Source organism: Macrosteles quadrilineatus, unplaced genomic scaffold (genome assembly GCF_028750875.1).
Source record: "Macrosteles quadrilineatus isolate MER2022 unplaced genomic scaffold, UCM_ALF_1.0 Scaffold_2__2_contigs__length_208266976, whole genome shotgun sequence".
Classification (NCBI taxonomy): Eukaryota; Metazoa; Arthropoda; class Insecta; order Hemiptera; family Cicadellidae; genus Macrosteles; species Macrosteles quadrilineatus.
The window spans coordinates 120693835-120714357 of record NW_026542595.1 but is presented as its reverse complement, the minus strand read 5'-3'; the positions used below and the strand labels follow the sequence as shown (position 1 = coordinate 120714357).

The window sequence follows — 20523 nt, the reverse complement described above, 5'->3', positions numbered from 1 at the left end:
ATGACTTTAGCAATGCCTTTATCTGCCAATTGAGTATATTTCTATGCCAATCCAATTAATGTAGCCATAATTACTTCTCAATATTGATGGGTAGTCATTATAACATTAAAAAGTCCAATTAAATCAATAAATTGTCATTTTTAACTGAGAATTACAGTTAAAAAAGGAACATCGTTAAACGTCAAAAGATTAGAACTTGAATGAATGTCCATTGTCTATTGTTAGTAGGCGTTTGCTTAACCTTCTAAATTAAATCATAATAACAAATAATAATTCTTCTGGTTTATATACTATGTGAAACAAAGATTAACTATATAAGAGTACTCAATGCTCATACTAGTACTCAATTCGTCAATACTCATGGATTTTCTGATAAACCAACGTACAGTACTTTGATATTTAAAATGTTGGTTATCGTATTCAAGTACAAAGATAACAGGTAACATTGGACATTGTACAAAAAAGTCATTTGGCAACAGTTCATCCAGCTGACAACTCAATTCAACCAAGTTTCCATTAAAGCTAAAATTTTTTACCACTTGGGAATGGAATGTAAACTAAATACAATTAGAACAGTGTGCCTGAAGGAATATCGTAAAATGAGTGGCTTAACTAAGACTAGAGCGGAATACAAACTTATTTAAATTATATTTCAAAATCGGATTCCTTGCCTAGCAATGTGAGAAATGCTTCCCGGTATCTCGTCATCGACATGCTCTTTAAGAAAGCGGAGAATTAACATACCTCTCAATTGCATTGTGTTTTATAAGTCTTTGGAATCCAACCGGGTGTTACTCGCTTTGTGCGCGGATTAAACTTACTTTTATATATATTTGTTAGTCTCCTTGTAGAAGAAGTCGAAAATGCTATGTTTTAGGGTATTTCCATGTCCGGTTTGTGTTAAGAGTGTTTTGTTGTTTACGGTTTATTTAGTTTTATTAAACCGATTTGAAAACTATTTTAGCTAATGAAACGGTCACATGTCTCCAAATACTAAAACTGCAAATTAAGGACCCATTTTTAAATCTACACAAAATAAGAGAGACAACACCATTAGCGTATTCTAACGTTACTAAACTGAAACATACAATCCCACAATAAATGATACTTTGACAATACAGTAACTTCTCAAAAACACAACATTCACCATCTTTGCACTCATCTTTAACAATAGGAATGTTGACAAATTCAATCCCTGAAAACACCACGATAAATTCTACTTACAAAATAATGTGAAAAACCAAGCGTTTACAATCGTCTCACTCTTCTTTAAAATTAAGAATGTCCAGTTTTTTTTGCCAAGACCTTCCAAAATCCACAAAAAAAACCAAGACTCGTGCCACAGACACACTTGCTCTGTACCAGACACACCCATGAATCGCGCCCAAACTAGGTTAGAATCCCAGAGTGTAGCAATCGTGGAGGCTATCACTGTTGCTTGTTGATTTTCAATACGTGTTATTTATACTCAGACGCCTATAAGAGGACATAAATCAACAACGGTTGTAGTTACGCAAGCTGAAGTCACGAGTGCTTCGCTTACACTCGCAGGACATCAGGACATTCAGGACACAGGACGGTTCCGGCGCCTCCCCGACCTAGTTCCCACTCTATCTAGAGTCTCCTGTCTCTTATAAACTCGGCTGTAACGTCCATGCGGTGTTTACATTCCCCGACGATTCTCTTAATTTAATAGACTCTAGCAGTCCTACCAATGCTTCTTCATGTGAATAGCTAAGAACGCGATACGGAAGAATGTTGCTTTGGATATTGTATCCCATCTATGAGGATCCTACTCGTATTGTTAAATGCTAATGTGTCAGTTGTGCTCTAAGTTTGGCCTAGATTAAAAGAGGCACTCAAAAGATATAAGTAAACTACATCAGCATATTCTGTCGGTGGTTAAGCTAAGTACGTCAAGTTTTATCAACCCAACGACTACAGCAACATTTTGATTGGGTGTCTGCTTCTACCAATATCCAAAGATTAAATGAAATGATATTCATCAGACATTCGTCTACTCTTTTCGGTTGACTCTTGACCGTTATCGTGGAATTATCACTAAAGTGATCGGTGATCAGCTGGATGTGAACCCGTTCCGCCTGGATTGAAGGACTGCGCTCTGACCTCGCCTTGAACGTGTAAGGCGTCATTGTGTCATGTGTTTTACATTGACCAAACTCAACTTCAGCTGTGTATGTAGTGTACAGTGACAACACACCAGCTGAGACAATCAATTCAGACAAGTTTCCATTCTTGTTTCACACAGTGATCACCTAACAACCAAACCTATCTCTACGGCTGTATCCGTGCACATAGTACCAATAGTGAGAATGAGAATGGTCTCCCGTGCAAAGCTCTGCGCATGCGTGAAGCGGCTACCCATAATGCAACGTCAGAACACAGCCAGCTTAGAAGACAACAATGCTGCATTGCTGTATTGCTGTAATAACTACACTAATGAATATCATAGGACTTGCAATGGATCCGAATAGATCCGATGATAGCTGCACGCTGCACGTTTTAGATTAATCTGAAGAGTCATCACAAGCTAATATTTATACAAAGAAAATTATGTACTAGAGTTCATTGACGGTTCAGCCTCAACAGCCGTTATAAACAATAACTTGACATTCATTTTTTGTCCTCTAACTGAATTTGACGTGCAAATCGTATCAACTCGATACCATCCTGCTTACTAATCATATGGTCTGCATTTACAATTTCAGGCCTGCGCATGCCTATTGAAGCGGCTACCCATGATGCAACACGTCAAACAGCAAGCTAAGGGGACAACAATGCTGTAATCACAGCTGTAAACATTAGATCCAGAAACGTTTGATGTCCGTCTGTATGTCTGTCGCAACTCGTGGTCCTCTTACGCAACAGGGAAGTCATAAAGACGTATTAAAACTGGGTTAGTCATCCTTATTTTGCTTCGTGAGCTTCGAATTTATCCGAAAGAGGAATTTGTCGTGCGTGTCTGTCTGCTCGGCGACAACGGTCTGCTCTTAGCCGAGCTGACTGAGCGTTTGTGCAGATGTGGGAATGTCGGGACTGTTGTAGGGAAAGCGGAATACGCTTTTATTCAAAGTACAATAATAGTATAGGTTTGTATACAGATTTTTCCATAACGTATTTAATATTATATTTTTCATTGTGCTATCAATAATGATGCTATGTAACAATAGGTCTTCTTTTGATTGTAGCACAGGTTGGACCCTTTCGTTACAAAAACAACAAAATGTCAACGGCGTTACACAAAACGGCGCACAAAAAAGCTATTTTTATCGACCTTGATGGTTGTCGTGACAATGATTTAATCAGGAAAGAACAAAATTTAATATGACTTTATTTAAACCTATCTTTTGTAAGCATTCAAAAACAATAACAATATTTGTTTACATCATAATCGAAATAAAACACATGTTTTATTTGCAGTCTTTATGAAACGGAATACAGTAATAACCATTGTACGAGTTTATTGGTAACTTTTATACAGGAACAGCGTTGTATTAATAGCAGTTAAAGTAAACGATGAATACCTCAAAAACTTTTAAAATTACTAGAACAGTCTGGACCAACTTAAACTAATGATAACGATGCGTTAACAAGACAATCCGAAAGCCTATCGAAAACACGATGTGTTGATCACCGTACTACAGTATGTGCAATCCATAACTAAATGGGGCTTCAAGACAAAACCCCTTTAGAATACAAGGGACAAGATAACCTTTTGATAATGTAATCTGAAACTATTGTAATATTAAACATTTCCAGTCAGTATTTGTATTAAACAAGATGTAAATTATCTGATATTTTCAATAAATTTATGTTAAATGAAAGATGCCATAATATTATTTTAAACTAATGAAAAAAGTCTCCCTGGGGAGTTGTGTTTGCAAATTGCAATTTGAATTGTTTGCCTTTTAGCGGGTATTTCAACCTGTTTAATATTATTTGGCGATCCGTAGGCTAACGTCTACAATGAAGTATTTTTATGTTTGTATTTTACGCAAATGCACACCTTCATATGTCCAAATCCTAAAACGAGTTTTCTATGCAATTCATTTTCACAAATATCAGTATAGCAATACAAGAATCGAGGGCTTTATGAAAATTGTAGACATTTACTTCAACAAAGAATGTAAATAAGCTAATTAATAAACAAGTGAATTTTGACTCCACTTATACAAACTTATTGGCTGGTACTTCCGGTAACCAATATATAAGTGACGCCATTGAGAGATTCTTCTCATTTGCCTATTGGGTCTGATGATTGGAGTATCTAATCGAAATCGACCACCACTTACCGTCTTATAGGTGTATTTACCGTCTTGTCAGTCAACAGTATAAGTGTAAATATATTATTACAAGTGCTATAAGACATATATCTTTTGTTTTTCATGCAAAAAATCAAACAAACATCTATTGCAGAGCATGTACCAATTTTTCCACATTCCCTAAATCACTCACTTTTCTAACTCTACCAATAGTTTCCTACTCTCGTTTCACCGCCCTCATATCAACTCCGACCCTGATACAGTTACGTCATTGGTTTAGATAACTGTTGAACCAAACTAATTAATTATCCTCTGACTTGTAGTGCAATATCAGCTGAAGACAACGAGGTAGTTGTCGCCATATACACGGGACGAGTACAGCTCAATAAAACTACTATGTTAGGAACTCGCGCGATCTGATAGCATTCCCGCGCAAACGGTAACATTCCCTCCATAATGTCGTCGTCTGATTGGTCTGCTGCGTAATACAAGTGTCTCGCTGTTTTCGTACAGAGAATTCCTGTTTGGGAGGTTCTACACGTGTGGAAATGGGGTGAAAAGATTAGAGTAAAGAGCGTCTTTAACAGTTGCACGATTCTTAAGATTGTTTGGATTGTTTTTGTGTATTCTTTATTCATTTATTTATATGAACGGATAAAATACACCATTTGCAAAATAATACATGTTTTAGGCACAAGAGCAGAAAAATTATCTAATTGAATTACATCAAAAGAAATTCATCAAGCATTGCCAAAAAAAGCATTGCAACAAAAAATGACGACAAGAAAATTGAATTGAAACAAAAAAAAAATAAAAATCTACGTAATTCAACAAGTACAGATAATAACAACAAAAAATATTCCCCCAATATGTAACAATATTAAACTATAGATAACAAAAATTTCTGAGACAATACAACAATTCCAAACAACACACAACAATAAATTCTGTTTGCTTTTTGAGTTTTTGAAGTAGTTGAGTCATATGCCTTCTCAGTACGAATTATCAAACACATAAATGTACATTCAGATCCATGATATCTCCATGACATATCTTTTTAGAAAGACGTGAAAATGAAAAAAAAGTACTTATTTGTTTGGTTGTTGGGTCAAAATAGAGTAACTGTACACATTTGTAGGTATACACACTACAAAGCATCTTGCTATTACCTAGAGATATGGCAAACCTTAAACATTCTAAAAGCAAGACTAACTTATGAGGAAAGGGAAAGGTTCATGTATATTATATAGAATACATAAAAGTTTAAAATTTCCAAGATATACAATGTAAAGTAACTTTTAAAACTATCAGGGACAACAAGGACAAAGATATTTTCCAAAAACATTGAAGATATACCAATAGACAGCACACAAAATATATTTTAAATCATTTTTAAATGTGAAAATTGTGGGAAACAAAATGAAAAACTTAAAGGTAGCTGTTTTACGCCAATATTAATCCTAACTGTATTAATGTCAGCGTTGACGCATGGCCTTTGCGGATTAATCAATGCTAATCATTGTTAGCCTCAACTAGTAAAGGTTGTAAATTGGATGTAAAAGATTTGACTGCAAGTAAACAATCATGCAGATAATTATTCATTTTAATGTACAAGCTGTAGCCATTTTTTTTACATTTAAGGCGTTCCTTTACTTAAAGTAAACTGAGTTGATAAAGGATTTAATTACCTCAACCAATATAAGTTACTTATCATTCTTTATACACATATTCATAATCATACCAGACTATACAGACAACTTATGTATACTATAACACATTTCATGTACCATCTCAGCTAACTATGAATGCTCTACCGTGCACCCACACAAACATTCTAAACTAACCTCAAGGTCAAAGAACAACATTTTGACATGATCTCCACGTTGGTCATCAAGTTTAGTCAAGAAAAGAAGAGGGAAGAAATGACGAATTGGATGATGGGGATCCATCGCACTTGTTACATTGCTTAAAAAAATAATATAGGCACGCTTACTTAATAATACAAGCACTAGAAATTACAGTATAAAATAAGTTAAATCACAGTATGCGGCAAATTTGATTAAATAATAATACATAATACGAGTCAGACCTGTTTTTATTAATAACTAAGGTACTTTGATGTGTTAGTATTTGTATTACTATAATTAGTTGTTTTATACATATCTATAAACTTAATACAATAAGGGGTTTATCTGTTACATAATTTTTTCATCCATTCCACTTACCCTATTTATGATTGAGGTTTCATAGTAAATATAATGACGAATGGCAACTAAAAAGAGTATTTTCTTTAGGTTTTCTCAATTCATTTATTTCTAGAGTTTGTTTTCAAAGATCCATTGATGCTGAACTTTCTTTGGGTTTTAAAAATGTAAATTATTTTAATTTAACAGCTGATCCTGCAGTTAAATGTTTAACCACAATTGGAAGATTGTAAACAAGAGACGAAACAATTTATGAAAAAATTGACTTTAAACAGACTACTCAAACTTTAATTAGGTAAGTAAGTGCATCTTTATGGATTAGATATATTAAATAGCTAGCAGAATACCCGTCCTTCGTACGCGGTTGGCATATAGAGACGTATAAAAGGTTTATTGCAGTTATACTCAAGCTTTGCGTTTTCAATCGGGGAGGACACAGTTTGATAAAATTTGCTTCTTTAAATTTACGGTTTACTATAGTATTACACATCTTCCATAGCCATTATGTTCTACCAATTCACCTTAACAATAGAGAAAAATAAATTATAAAAAATTCACAAAATATCACAAAAATTATTCATAAAATTAAAAACATAAACAGAACTGTAAACAATCCTATTTTGACAGAACTCATTGCATAGTTTTTTTGTTATTAGCTGTTTTCATAAATGCAAAAAATAACTGTGCTGCACCCTGTTGGTAAATCTTATAACTTTTAAATGCTTTTGCATATCATAGAACCAACTTTTTTAGTTGAAACAGCTGACTAAATTCTTTAATTCCCTTTATATGAATACTCATACGGTTAACATACAGAGCCTCTGGGGCGGAGCCCGAAAAAATTTTTGAGATAAAAATATGCATATATGTTAATCGGAAGTGAGCTATCATCATGCAAAATTTCAGTCCAATCTGTCCAGTAGTTAATGCGTGATTGAACTTCAAACAAGTAAAAAAACAAACAAACAAACAAACACACAAACTTTCACATTTATAATATTAGTAAAATAAGATTATTTTATTCTAAATTAGTAGTTTTATTCACTTAATACCTGTCTGAAACGAATCTAATCTTTGAAAGGTATAAAGGTATTGTATTTTTTGTTTTGTCTTTCAAACAAGTTTTAGACCCTATACGCAATTTGCGCCTGAGTCACCTCGTATTATGTATTTTCAGATCCATTTTACAAAGAGAAAACAAAAAGAACACCTGATAACAAGAATATCTGATCTTAATCAGTAACAAAGCTAAACATATCCTCAATCCAATGTAATCTTGCATTCATATCCAGCTTAAATAAATAAAGTTATAATCAAATGAGCAGATAGTACAGATTTGTTACAGAACACCCCTGCTAACTACATACTGTCTGTATATGGCGATGAGTAGTAGGGAGAGGAACCCAGTATATAACCTGGGAGGAGCGAAGAGTCAGTACCATCATGGCTCTCGTACAGGTGAGTTATATATCTAGGAATGAGTTGACTGAGTTATCTGTGTTGTGAGGAATGAGTTAACAAAGTTATCTGTGTTGTGAGGAATGAGCTAACTATCTTTGTAGTGAGGAAGGGTTGTAATATGTGGGGATATATTTTTTGTTATGTTGGCTACACTACTGAATCACGTTCTTTCATTGTTTCTGTTGATATCCCATTTATGGATCAGCTGTTGCCAGTTTAAAAAATCTAAATAAACATTGTTGCATTGAGCTAGTAATAATTTTTTTATGTTGTAGATTGTTATCAATGCTTATTGGGACTTAATGCTGACGAGGTTAGAGTCGCCCTTTCAGTTTTTACGTTCGAAACATTTTAATCACTTGTTCAAATGCAGTAGTTTACATCTTATGCACTTAAAAATTTATCTATTTATCTAGCTAGACGGTAAATATCTAAAACCATAATTTCGTCTATGGTTTTATTTTAGGCTTATACTTTCATTGGAAGCATATTTATCCAACTTGCATTTATTTGTGAATCAAGAGATGGACTATTTATTATTTACTTTGTATTGTAAGTGACTTAGCCTATTGCTTTTGCTTGGTGTCCAAATAAATCAATGAATCATTGAATCATTGAAAAGCAGAGAATTATTCACATTAAATTTTTTGAAATCAACATTAAACCTTTTGATCATATTGGAGCTAAGTCGTACTAGCGTGTCCAACTAAAATTGTTAATTTAAAAAAATCTTAATTTGACGAAATTACTGTTGTACTGGCGTACATACAAGTTAAACTTAACTTTTGTTACATGACTATGAATAAAACACATTAGTGAAATCGATATTTGAAACGGGGAAAATTTTACAAGAGTCATGCACCAATTTATCAATGGACAAAGGGGTATAGGTATACACTTATTTTATAGTGTCCGAGTTTAAATTAAAAAATTACTGAACTGAATACGTTTCTAGTTAGTTAGCTAATAAAGTTAGTTAATGAACAATACACTTTTAAATGGCCGATTTATACTTATACAACAATCAAATATAATTATTGATGTTTGAAGAATTTAAGTTTGTATACAGTGGAATGGTTTCAGTAAAATTATAAAAAATACTTAAACTAAACAATTGTTGAATGCAAATTAATTGCCTTATGTGAAATGTAATAAAAATAAATGATTTACCGTCAAAAGGTAGTTCAGCGGAACATTATTAATAAAGCATTCCAATTTGTTTTAAAAGCCACAAGGCAATTAAAGATTGTTTTATGTACAGTTATGAATGTCCGTTTCATTATTATTTTCAATACAAATGCTATTAGTGAAAATAATGGTATTTACAGTGCGTTGAAATTTATTTTGTAGCCATAAAATCAGATAGCTTACATTATTAGTTTATATATTTAAAAAAGATTAATACATTTTTTATACGTTGGTAACCAAACAAAATTTTTTCTAGTTTGCAATCTTTGTAATGTATATGGGTTTTTATTATATTTTTTTCTGGCAAATATGATACAAACGTAATTGTAATAAATCTCGTGATTGTATCGTGGGTGATACATCTTGTCTCAACAAGATGTATCACCAAGTTATTGTATACCAAGATGTATACCAACGTTGAACTCAATAAACTCAGGTGTATTAAGTTCAACTTTGGTACGAGCTTCGTACAATATTTAAAATTTATCAGATGAGAGTGAGATGTTTTTGAAAACGTCGCTGTTCTAAATGTATATGAATGAACCATTTCAAAGAAAAGTATTTAAAAGTACAAGTATTTAAACTATCAATCATTGAATTGAGGACGCCACGCATACTTTTATTTTAAATTCTTGAGTAAGGCCTACATGATTAAATTAAAACTATAACATTGTCTTTGATTTACTCTCAATGCCTTCGCTCTCTGTAGACAATCTTGACAGTTAGGTGTTATAAAGATTTTTGTAATACTTTTCTTCATAAGTCAACCAAGAAAAAATATGTTTACTACTTTTTATCAAATAAATACGATTGATATGAAAATGCTTACATTTATAACATAATAATCTTTCTTTGTTTACTTAACTGGACGAATGAACCTTTGTTTGTTATTTTGACGACGTTATCTACAGAATAGTTACAACTTGCTGGATAGCTGAGTGTTTATAGTGCTCGCCTGGTATTCAAAAGGTCGCCGGTTCGATCCTGAGAAAAATCAGTAGTTGATTGATGGTTGGAAACTGAACCCAGCTGTCCCTGATCATTGGCAAAATAATTGAACCTGGCCAATGAACCTGTCTATTTTCACAGAAGTCAATTACAAAACTCAAAAATAACTAGGGTTGCTTTCAGAGAAGTGAAAGCCAGTTGAGCGGAACAAACGTGATTTGATATTTGTATAAGTAACTAAATGTACAAAAGTCAATAGATGTACTAATGCTGGTTTTACAACTTTTCACATTTCATAAATTATATGTTAGTTTTGCTATGGTCAAAGGTCTAAATCCAAATTTTCTTTTCATTTGGTTTTTATGTAGTAATTTGCTAGAATCATTGAGAAAGTCAATGCTAGAATACAGTAAATTGTTTGTTAAGATCATATGCAAACATTTTTGAAATCGTTTCCCCGTTTAACCAACTATTCCAAAAGATAAAAATTATATGGTGCAACATAAATAAACGACTCGATCACCTACCTATAACCTACACTTTACCTCCCTAATCTAACCTTACTTCAAAACACTTAATGTAGTCACGAATACTCATAAACCCCGACCTACCTTCCCGACATGCCTAAATTAGATCAGTGTTCAATCTGCGTTTTATTAATAAGTGTAATAACTTACTGCACCGTTGATGTAATTCAACATAATATAACCTGTGATGTATTATCCGATTAAATATCGATTTCGATGCGGTTCGATATATCGCTTATTAAATCCTGATTTCTAACATTGGCTGTTTCTAATCAGCTGGCAACACAAATATAGGTTCCCAAGAAAGTAGTCACTGGTCCGTATCCCTCCGCTCCTTGTTTATGCTCCGCGCATTGAAAAAGTAGTTCCGTATATTTTCTCGATTTTCAGTGAATTCCTTGCCTTAAAAAATGTTTTAACGGCATTTTCTTGTTTATTACAATCATAGGAATGGTTTAAAAACGTTTAAAAGAAAAGTCTAGAAACTTCAGAAACACGTTATGATTCTCTTGTTTACATTATTCTTGTAAACAAAAAACTGTCATAAGGCTACTTTAGTCCCATAAGCCTAATGTTAAAATTTGAAAATTTTAAGTTCGTTTTAAATTGCATTAGCATTATCTAATTGAAATTTGTTTGTTTATTAACCATCTCACTATTAGTCAATCTTGTTAAGTTTAGCTGAAATGTGTTCTGCCGTTATTGAGTGATGTTGCTTTATTTGTTGCATTGAAGTTGATCCCAAAGAGCTACGCTCGCTTCGCTCGCTCCGCTCAATAACTCACTCCATTGTAAACTCATCTTCATTCATTTTTGGATAAAATACTCGTATGCTAGGAGGCGTCCCATATCAATTGATAATGATAATAATAATTATCAAGGACAGCCGAGTCTAGTTTCTAGCCATCAAAACACCAAATTAGGCAACCTATTAGTAATTCTTGCAGTTGCAAGCTCAAATAATTGATAGGAACACGTAAATTTAATTATAAGCGTTAATCATTTCATTTTGAAACACCCTGTATATAGGCAGAACAATTCGTTGACAAAAGATAAGTTCGGTTCAATGTCAGAGGTAATTATTGTCAACAGACAACTTGAGAACGTGTGAACTAAAATACAATGACATCTGATAATCTAATTTCCGTTTCCTGTTATGAAACTAATTAAATGGAAAATCGTGTTAAGATATACAGTAAGATTAATTAGCAATTCACTACTAGCACTTGTACACGAATAACAATCTTTCCAACAAAAGTTGTACTGCGAAAATTCGATAAACAGATAAAGTAAAGTATTAACTAAAAAATAAATAATTCGAAAAAACCTTTGCAATTTTGGATATTTAACATATTTTATTTTGGGCTAAAACTTTACTTTTACCACATGTAAATTTACATATACCTTAAATCTCCTGTAATTTTTAATGAAAATTGGAATCGAAGAATATTTATCAGAATGTAAACAAGCATAAGCGATAATAACATAATCCAATAAAACAAGTCATTCATTTTTTGAATGTTTTATTAACATTTAAATAGTATTAAATATGAGTATTAAATAGTAGTCATAGTGATTGAATCTTGATAATCCGACCCAAACTGGATGTGGCGAGAAAGTCGAATAACACAGAGAGTAATAGAAACAAAACCATTGTAATCGTGTTTACAACATACTGTATGGTAGAATATCCAAAGATGCTCTATTGTATGTTTCGTAGTGCAGTAACTTGTGGAATGAAAGTTAGTAAGCAAACTAAATTATATTTTGGAGTATGTAATCAACATGTAAGTATTAAAAACCTGTTTTCGCAAAATTTTGAAACTGAAAGAGTTAAAAAAGTAATATTCATCACTCCTCTCGAAAATGTCAAAAACACTCCGCGCCGGGACGTTTTGCCGACGTTATTTTCCAACATTGAAAGTTAAAACATTTTTCATGGTGTAACTAAAAGACAGAACTCAGGACAATGTCAAGAATAGCCTTTTCCAAGATAAAAACTATTTAAAAGTGGGCATATTAGATTAATGATATACTTGGTTATTATCAGATTCAAATAGAAACCAATGAGTAAGTGCTTCAGTATATGGTTCTGAATCTAGCTGCAATTTGTCATCGAACTGTTGATAAATAGTGCTTTCTAACAAAAGAACAACTTCAACGTAGGCCTTTGCAAAAAACATTTCAAATTACAAACAGTATAGATTATGCCGGTTGAATGTGTATGTAAGTGACGAATTGGGGTTTTTATTTGTAGTATAGGCTAGTACTTACCAAGACCAGTTTAGATATTCTTCAGCTACGGTTGTTTAGTAGGATGGTTATGGATAAAGAACAGTTACGTTAAATTTAAATAATTCATACTGTACTCAAAACAAAGCCAATCAAAACTATAGTTATAGATGTGAGTTAATGTATTACTCACTTATATTCTTTCCTGAAAAGTTGGAGGAATTTTGAATCTAACGTTGTTCCAAACTTACCCTTTACTCAAATATTGGTTAAAATGTAGAGCATTTGCGTCGCTGTCTCAGTATGGTAAAATGATAAAATTACGCACGCTTGTAATTGTTTTAGATAACTTTTAGCGCAATGGATCGGTGACACATTATTCTGATAAAAATCTTTGTAACTTTTAAATAAGATTGAATTGCAACCTGGAAAATAAATGTCTTAGTTTAGAATGCAGTAATAGTTGTTTATTCATCTAGGCTTTTTAGCAAAATGATTTAACAGCTGGATTAAATTTTGAATCATCAACAGCTGTTGACATTTACAGAATCGAACCAACAATCTTCTGAATAATAGGGTATAACCACTGAACCACCCCTTCGTAACCTTACCTCTCAGTCTCCTTTGGAATCCATGGTGCAATTTACATTCCTAGCTCTTCTATAAAGACGACTGAGTTATATGATTACGGAACGGTACAAGCGGTCTCGTGTAAATGAACCTTACGTTGCGACACGGGAACTATCGACAGCGACATCTAGTGCGACATTGCGACATTCTCCCGTTAGTCGAGCAGATGAACCCTCTAGGACAACCACGACACACGGGCATCCAGGAAGTGATGTCAGGCTCACATCCACGTCCAGGGGGACAGATACGTCGAGGGCGTGATCATCACGATGGCTCTGAGTTGTTGGTGTGTTTTGAACCAGCAAACAACAGGGCTCGAATTATACTCAGAAGGTTCTCGGTTTGATCATGAGTAAAGTCTAAAGTCTCTAAGTTTTTACGTGATGCCCGAGGGGAAAGTGATATTTGCGCTTAGACCACCTCACGTGAGTTTGAACAACATTTAGATTGGAAAACGAGAAGTATGACCATCCGGAATATCACTTGACAAGAAAAGAAACAATAATGATTTAAACTTATCTTTTACTCTTCAAACGTGGGTGTAGCTCATGTCTAATACTAAAACTCGAGACAAAAATCTTACATAAAAAGTCTGTTAGATATTAGACGATGTTTATTTCTGAATTAATACATATTTTGTAAATCTCAGTCGGCATACACGTACAATGACACAAACCACATGTAAAATATACGTAAAGTACAAATATATGATAGGCCCTAAAGCATACATACAAAACTATAACTCGGCTAAGGATGTACCCTCGGAGGCCACACAACTCTCAATGTATTAAAAACCCACAAATCGGTTCGTAATTGAAGCGGTTGCCAAACGATATGAGTATTTAATACTAAGCGGCCTACTCAGAGAGCACGTAATAGAAATTGTGCTCTCAAGCTATTCAACCAAGTAGTGTCGATCCTTGTGGGACCCGCATCGTACTGTCGCAACAAGTAAAAAAAGTCACAGTTACTCAATTCCTTCATTTAAATTTAACTGGTTGCTATACCCGTGCCTCGTATTGGATGACTTACACGAAAACTATGGTTATTGATCTGTAATAAACAGATCCTCCTAAAATTTGTAACGACCCAGCTCAGTTTCAATAATTTAGTTTTCAAATCATTTTCTTTGGTTGCAACAATGTTGCAGCTGTGTGCAAGAATAAAATTATTAATAATATCAAAAAGTAAGCAGTATATGTTTATGTTAAGTATAAGTATATGTTAATAATCTAAATCAATTCATTCTTACAGCATTTTGTGTTTTGGTATAGAGATAAACTTCTAACATTCACCTGAATTGAATACGTATAGAAACGTTTAACGTCTTATGGGCGTGGCCTGAGGGAACTTAGAAAAAGAAGCCTATGTTTGGACCTGGTTCATTATCTGTGTGTTTTGGCTGCTTGGATAATTTGTTTTTTGGTCAAAAGGAACAAACACACATACATGCATAAAACCAATGTATGTTATGTATTATAAGGTAAATTAGAAATTGCAACCACCTTTCGCAGTTTCACTACCATTTAGCAATCACTTTCCTCGAGCTGCCAAAACCGGTGCAGTTTGTAATAGCTTTGACACTCGCTAGTTAAACAAGAGCAACTTTCGTTTTATGGAACCACTTTCAAAGAGACATTTAACCCAAAGACAGAACGGCGGATGGGACAAACGTGACAATAATGTAACTGGATTCACGAGAGTGAAAGTGAGGAACTGCTACTGGATAACTGGAACCGGTTGCAGACCTGGAACTGGTTGCGGAAATATAACTGATTGTTACACTAGGTCATGGTTCCCCGGAACGACCTTGTGTTATAAAAACAGTTACGGATACAGTTGTTTTAAATTCGTTCCTTTTTTAATGGAATTACAATTTTAAACCGATCGAAATTACATAACCTCGATTTGGATGGTCTTTCTGTTGTAAAAGTGTGATTTATTTAACAATCACTATTTACAACCAGTTGTTGCAACCGAATCTCCTGTTACAGGATTCTAACGCTCAGAAGAGTGGGACGTTAGAAGGTACCCCATTCTTTTTACTTTCTCCCCCTGAGCCCCAAAAAGGGGATCAACCCATAAAACTATCTAAGTAGCTACAACATTTGAATTTGTCACAATATTAATCAGTAAGATATTTTCAGATAACAGCATTGCTGGCTTGTATGGCCAGTACCCTCGCCATAGACTATGGGGGCTATGGTGGTTTGCCAGGATACTCGGCACAGCTATATCATGCCTCGGCACCGCTATATCATGCCCCAGCACCTGTATATCATGCCCCAGCACCTGTATATCATGCCCCAGCTCCTGTCTATCATGCCCCAGTGTATGCCCCAGTCAAAGAGGACTACTATGTGAGTATTTGAACAATTTTAATCTCCAGTACTTTTATTTTAGTTCCTCATCTAATCCTAGGACGCTAGGCGTTAGCGCAGAACCATTTTACTCATTACTTCAGGCCTCTACTAAAGGCCTCGAGGTTGGCGGCATTATCAATTAGATAAAATCCATTGGCGATTGGTGGAATTTGAACCCGGGATCTCGGAACCCGGGCTCCACTGATAGCTCCCTCCCCTAAATACTCGTATACACGGTAAGGCTCTTATGACAGTCATTGGTGGGGGTTTTAAGTCTGCTAAATTGGTTTAATAGATTTCTAAAACTCGTATAATATTATGTGATTTCAGGTTTAGGTCAATCGGTATTTTCCTTTTGATTTACCTTTGATATAATCCTCCTTCTTTCAATCAATCAATGTTTTGTTATAGGCTCACTTGTTGTTTTCTTAGGATTAAATGGTAAAGCAAATATTTTCGCAGTAATCAAAATAAAATACTGAAATGGTAAAATGGTACGATACGCGTTTTCTGCATAATTCAACAGATTTTCCAATGCCATTTTAAAAGTTCGTTTTTTCGATATTAAGTTAGATTTATCCTAATTGAAACAGAGTGTATCTTAGCTGATTTAGTCAGTTTATGTTTATCAAAATTGAAAATACAGGTTTCAGCCAATTGTGTATTTCGAGTCTCGTATGTATGAATATTTCCTAGATAACAAACTTATTGTTCAGTTAACACGTAGTTAATTCCCAGATTGAAAAAAAAGATTTTTAGCTACCATCACCACCAATCAAAGTTTGTATTTTGATTCAAACAATATGAGTTATTGATACGTCACTTTCTATCAGTTATCTTTACTCTTAAATAAGATCGTGAAATCAATAAATGGAGAAAGTAAATGCATGGGTAATTTACAATCCAACTGCTTTAATTGATTGCTTCCTTGATTACTTCTTCTTATCTCTTCCTCATCGTTTAGAGCGGGAAGATTCGTTACACAATGTCACCTGTTATTCATTGCCTGTTATCTGTAACCTGTTCCAACGTAACTGTTACCGCAACCCGTTCTTAAGTATCTGGTTGGATAACGGTTAATCTGTGTTGATGCTCTAATTTTCTTTCTTATTCATGGGGATTTCTTTCTTCGCCCAAATGTGATTTATACTTAGTTGATGATTAGGTTTTATGACTTTAAATTAACGTTTACTTTATTTTCTTGATCTAATGTCATGACAGTCCCAAGGGTCCCCTTTCTCAGTTTTCTTCTGAATTTTCTTCAGACTGTCTACACTCCCTACTATATCTGTATTATAGGTACACAAGCTATAGCTTGTTAATTTACATAAGTGCTGTATGAAGAGCCCTCACCTAAACTATGTGAGTAATAAATAACCCACACCAGTGATAGAAAATTTCAATATAAAAACAAAAACCTGGATTTCGAGTGAGTAATATCACGTAGGGAAGAAAATCTGAGTGGATCAGTGTGAAAGTAGTCTTCCTATGATGGATCACTGAAGGGATTTCTAATCTTTTACCGTAGTCTTTCTTAAAAGTTTACTTCTTCTCAACTTGTGGTGTCACTCGTTACTCACACACAGTTTTGGTTGTCATCGGGTTTGAACAACACAAGAAACAGTCCGATTTTGGCTTTAGTTGCGATCATACGGTTGTCATTGGTATACAGTTTGCACCGAATGATCATGAATACTACAGTGGTGCAGATACTCTTTAGATACTGGAGTAGACATCCCATCTGTATACACTGTTCACGTTTTTATTCACACAAAAAGTCACATAGAGTGTGCTTCTTTCACAATCCTTATTTATTCGTTGTTACTGTGATATTTTATGATACATCAAATATAGCATAGTGTATCGGTCTGGTTTAAAAGTTGAAGTGACTGGCACAAATAAGCAACTCACATCAACTCTGTTCTTTTATTCTGAAAATGGGATGTTCTATTAATAGTCAAAGGTCGTATGCTTTACATGTGTTTTAACTCTCGGAATTGCAATTTCCCGTATTAATAACTAAACCATTGTTTCCAGGCTTACCCCAGGTACGCGTTCAACTACGGAGTGAAGGACCCTCACACGGGGGACATCAAGCACCAATCCGAACAAAGGGACGGTGACGTAGTCAAAGGACAGTACTCTCTGGTGGAGCCGGACGGAACTACAAGAACAGTAAACTACAGTGCAGACGCTCACAGTGGGTTCAACGCGGTGGTCACCAAAAGTGGCAAAGCGGTACACCCTGTATCTGCCCCTAAGTACCACCCTCCTGTGTACCACGCACCTGTGTACCACCCCCCGGCGTACGTGTCACCCCACTACCCTCTGTACCACGGGTAACTTAGTCACTAGGTCAATGGTTGTCGTCGAACAGTTGAGAAAGTCATTGAAATTGTGTTGGATTTTAAGTGTTTTTGTAAGTCTCACCTTTGGTGGATAGAACTTAGAAACTCATCATGTTGTCGCTAGTTTTTCAAATTGCAATGGACGTAGTTCAAATGAGCCAAGAAATGTTGTTTTATCGAGGATGCATTTATTTGAGGAATGGATATCACAATGTCGACTTCAACCATGATCTAATCAATTAGATATAGCCTGCCTGCCATGTAAATATGTACCTGTGTTTTATGTGTTCGTATGTTATAAGACCATTTTGTATTTCAAGACTACCTTTTGTATTATATTTATGTTGTGTTGATGTGTTATGATGAAATAAAGTTTATTTCTTTCTTACAGAGTACTTTTCCTAATGATCCAAACTGAAAGGATAGTTTATAGTTTGGGATACCAACCTTCACTACCCCATCGAGTTTCATAGTTTAAATAACTAGACAACAATTCGAATTTCAATGCAAATTATATGCAAGTCTCATTTGATATTTTTTGTAAAAGCTGGTTTGTTATGAATATAATGTATGTTTTAGAATAAAAGGTTAATGTTACTACTTAACATTGCGTATTTCTATTTTAAGATTTATTGAATTGGTAATAAGACGATGCAAATATTGAAAAAGTAGGCCTACACAACTTTTCTACGTTTAAGTAATCAAGTAAGTAGTAAGTAGTTAAGTAATCAAAAGCCTTTTTTGGTTGATTTTATAAATAGGCTACATATTAGTATGATTTTTTAGTAAATTGTCAGTAGATAAACCTTACTAAACATTGAAACAAAATTAACCACAAGGATATTAACTGCATTTATTCTAACTGGAGTGTTGATTCGTGTTTGAGAAATAAGTAGGAAAAATATTAATGAGCGCAGAACACATAGAAGTAATTAAAGTTTACGCCTGTAAAAACTGTCAACCCGAAAATAAAAATTCCTTGAACTCACGAAAATGTCTTCCGTTCTGAGTCGAGGTTTAGCTTCGGTCATCAAGTTAAACGTTTATTTAATCTTTGTTTTCCGCCAGTCATGTATGAGCTTTCTTACTTTCTCCACTTTAGTCATCAGCAGAATGCTGCAGCACTAATACTGTAATGCTGAGTATTAATGCTGAAATGTTGCTGTAGTTATGTACCTATTGATGCTGGGAATATTGCTGTGATATGATAATAGCTGACACTAGAAAGTATTAGAATGTATGATTAGAAATATTAATTTTATAAAAACGTAAACTACCTATACTATTGACCAAATTGGTTCAATGATCTAAAGACAAATCAATTGCCGTTATGGTAGAGATCACATATGGTCAAGCTAGTTATGACTGAAATAATAAGATATTGGTGATTGGTCTTGATCAATCAATGCTTGGCTCATCATTCCAGGTTGAAACTACTAGGCCCTACCATCTTCCCAAGTTATGCTAATTATGAAAAAAAAAACTCAAGTATGGTCTTTTGTTGAGGGATTTTATTAATACTGATAAATTTATCCTTGCCCAAAAGACCCTCATGTTTTACTTCATCCCATAAAGTACATAAGGAGAAAGTATTATTTTGTCATTTTTGTTGGGAATTTTCGTTTTGGGTCCCTCTGACCCGAAAAGGTGGTTTTTGAGGGGAGAAAATAATTTTAGTGACTAACTGTCGTCGACAACTACAACGTCCACGGTTTTTGAGACTTTGTTACTTAGTGACTTAGTTTTTCTTTTGAGACTCTGAGCTCAAAAATGCTGAATAATGTTTTGCTGTAAAATACTCTACGTATTCAACGTAGTATGTAATATGTATTCTATTGCTTGGTAGCATTATTGACATTAATGTATTCACAAAGTTAGGAACTGAGTAAAATAATAAATTGAATTTAGTAGGTGACAATAATAATACTTTAGTTTGTTGATTGCTCCCGTAATTGCGTGTTAACAAGAACAGTTTTTCCTTTTGTATTGTTGAATTAATTTAAATAATATTATATAATACTACATTAAATTATATACGATATTTTGTAGAGCATTAAAACGTTTGCTAGTAAACTAACCAAATCCTTATTTCACTGTCAGCTGATCAGCTGATCAGCAATTCCTCTACTCGCATGTATGTTTCTTATTAGGCCCCTGAATATATGGTTTGACCTAGAAATAATTAGAACACAGATGAAACCATTGTTGTTCGATAGTGAAAAGTATTGTGAATAACATATCAAAAGTCTCTAAAAATATCTTTGCTGGAACACCACTATTTTTCCAAAATGGCTGCCAAATCCAGTACTTTTTCGCTTTTTAATGAAATTCTGACTTTC

General features: G+C 34.0%; 1 protein-coding gene across 1 annotated transcript; it reads left to right on the top strand.

The window, feature by feature from the left end:
• Nucleotides 1-15623: 15623 nt before the first annotated feature.
• On the top strand, nt 15624-18572 carry LOC128986327 (cuticle protein 19-like). Its single transcript, XM_054406647.1, has 2 exons — nt 15624-15833; nt 17874-18572. The coding sequence occupies exons 1-2, from the start codon at nt 15642-15644 to the stop codon at nt 18177-18179; spliced, it is 498 nt and encodes a 165-aa protein (XP_054262622.1). The 5' UTR covers nt 15624-15641; the 3' UTR covers nt 18180-18572.
• Nucleotides 18573-20523: the final 1951 nt, after the last annotated feature.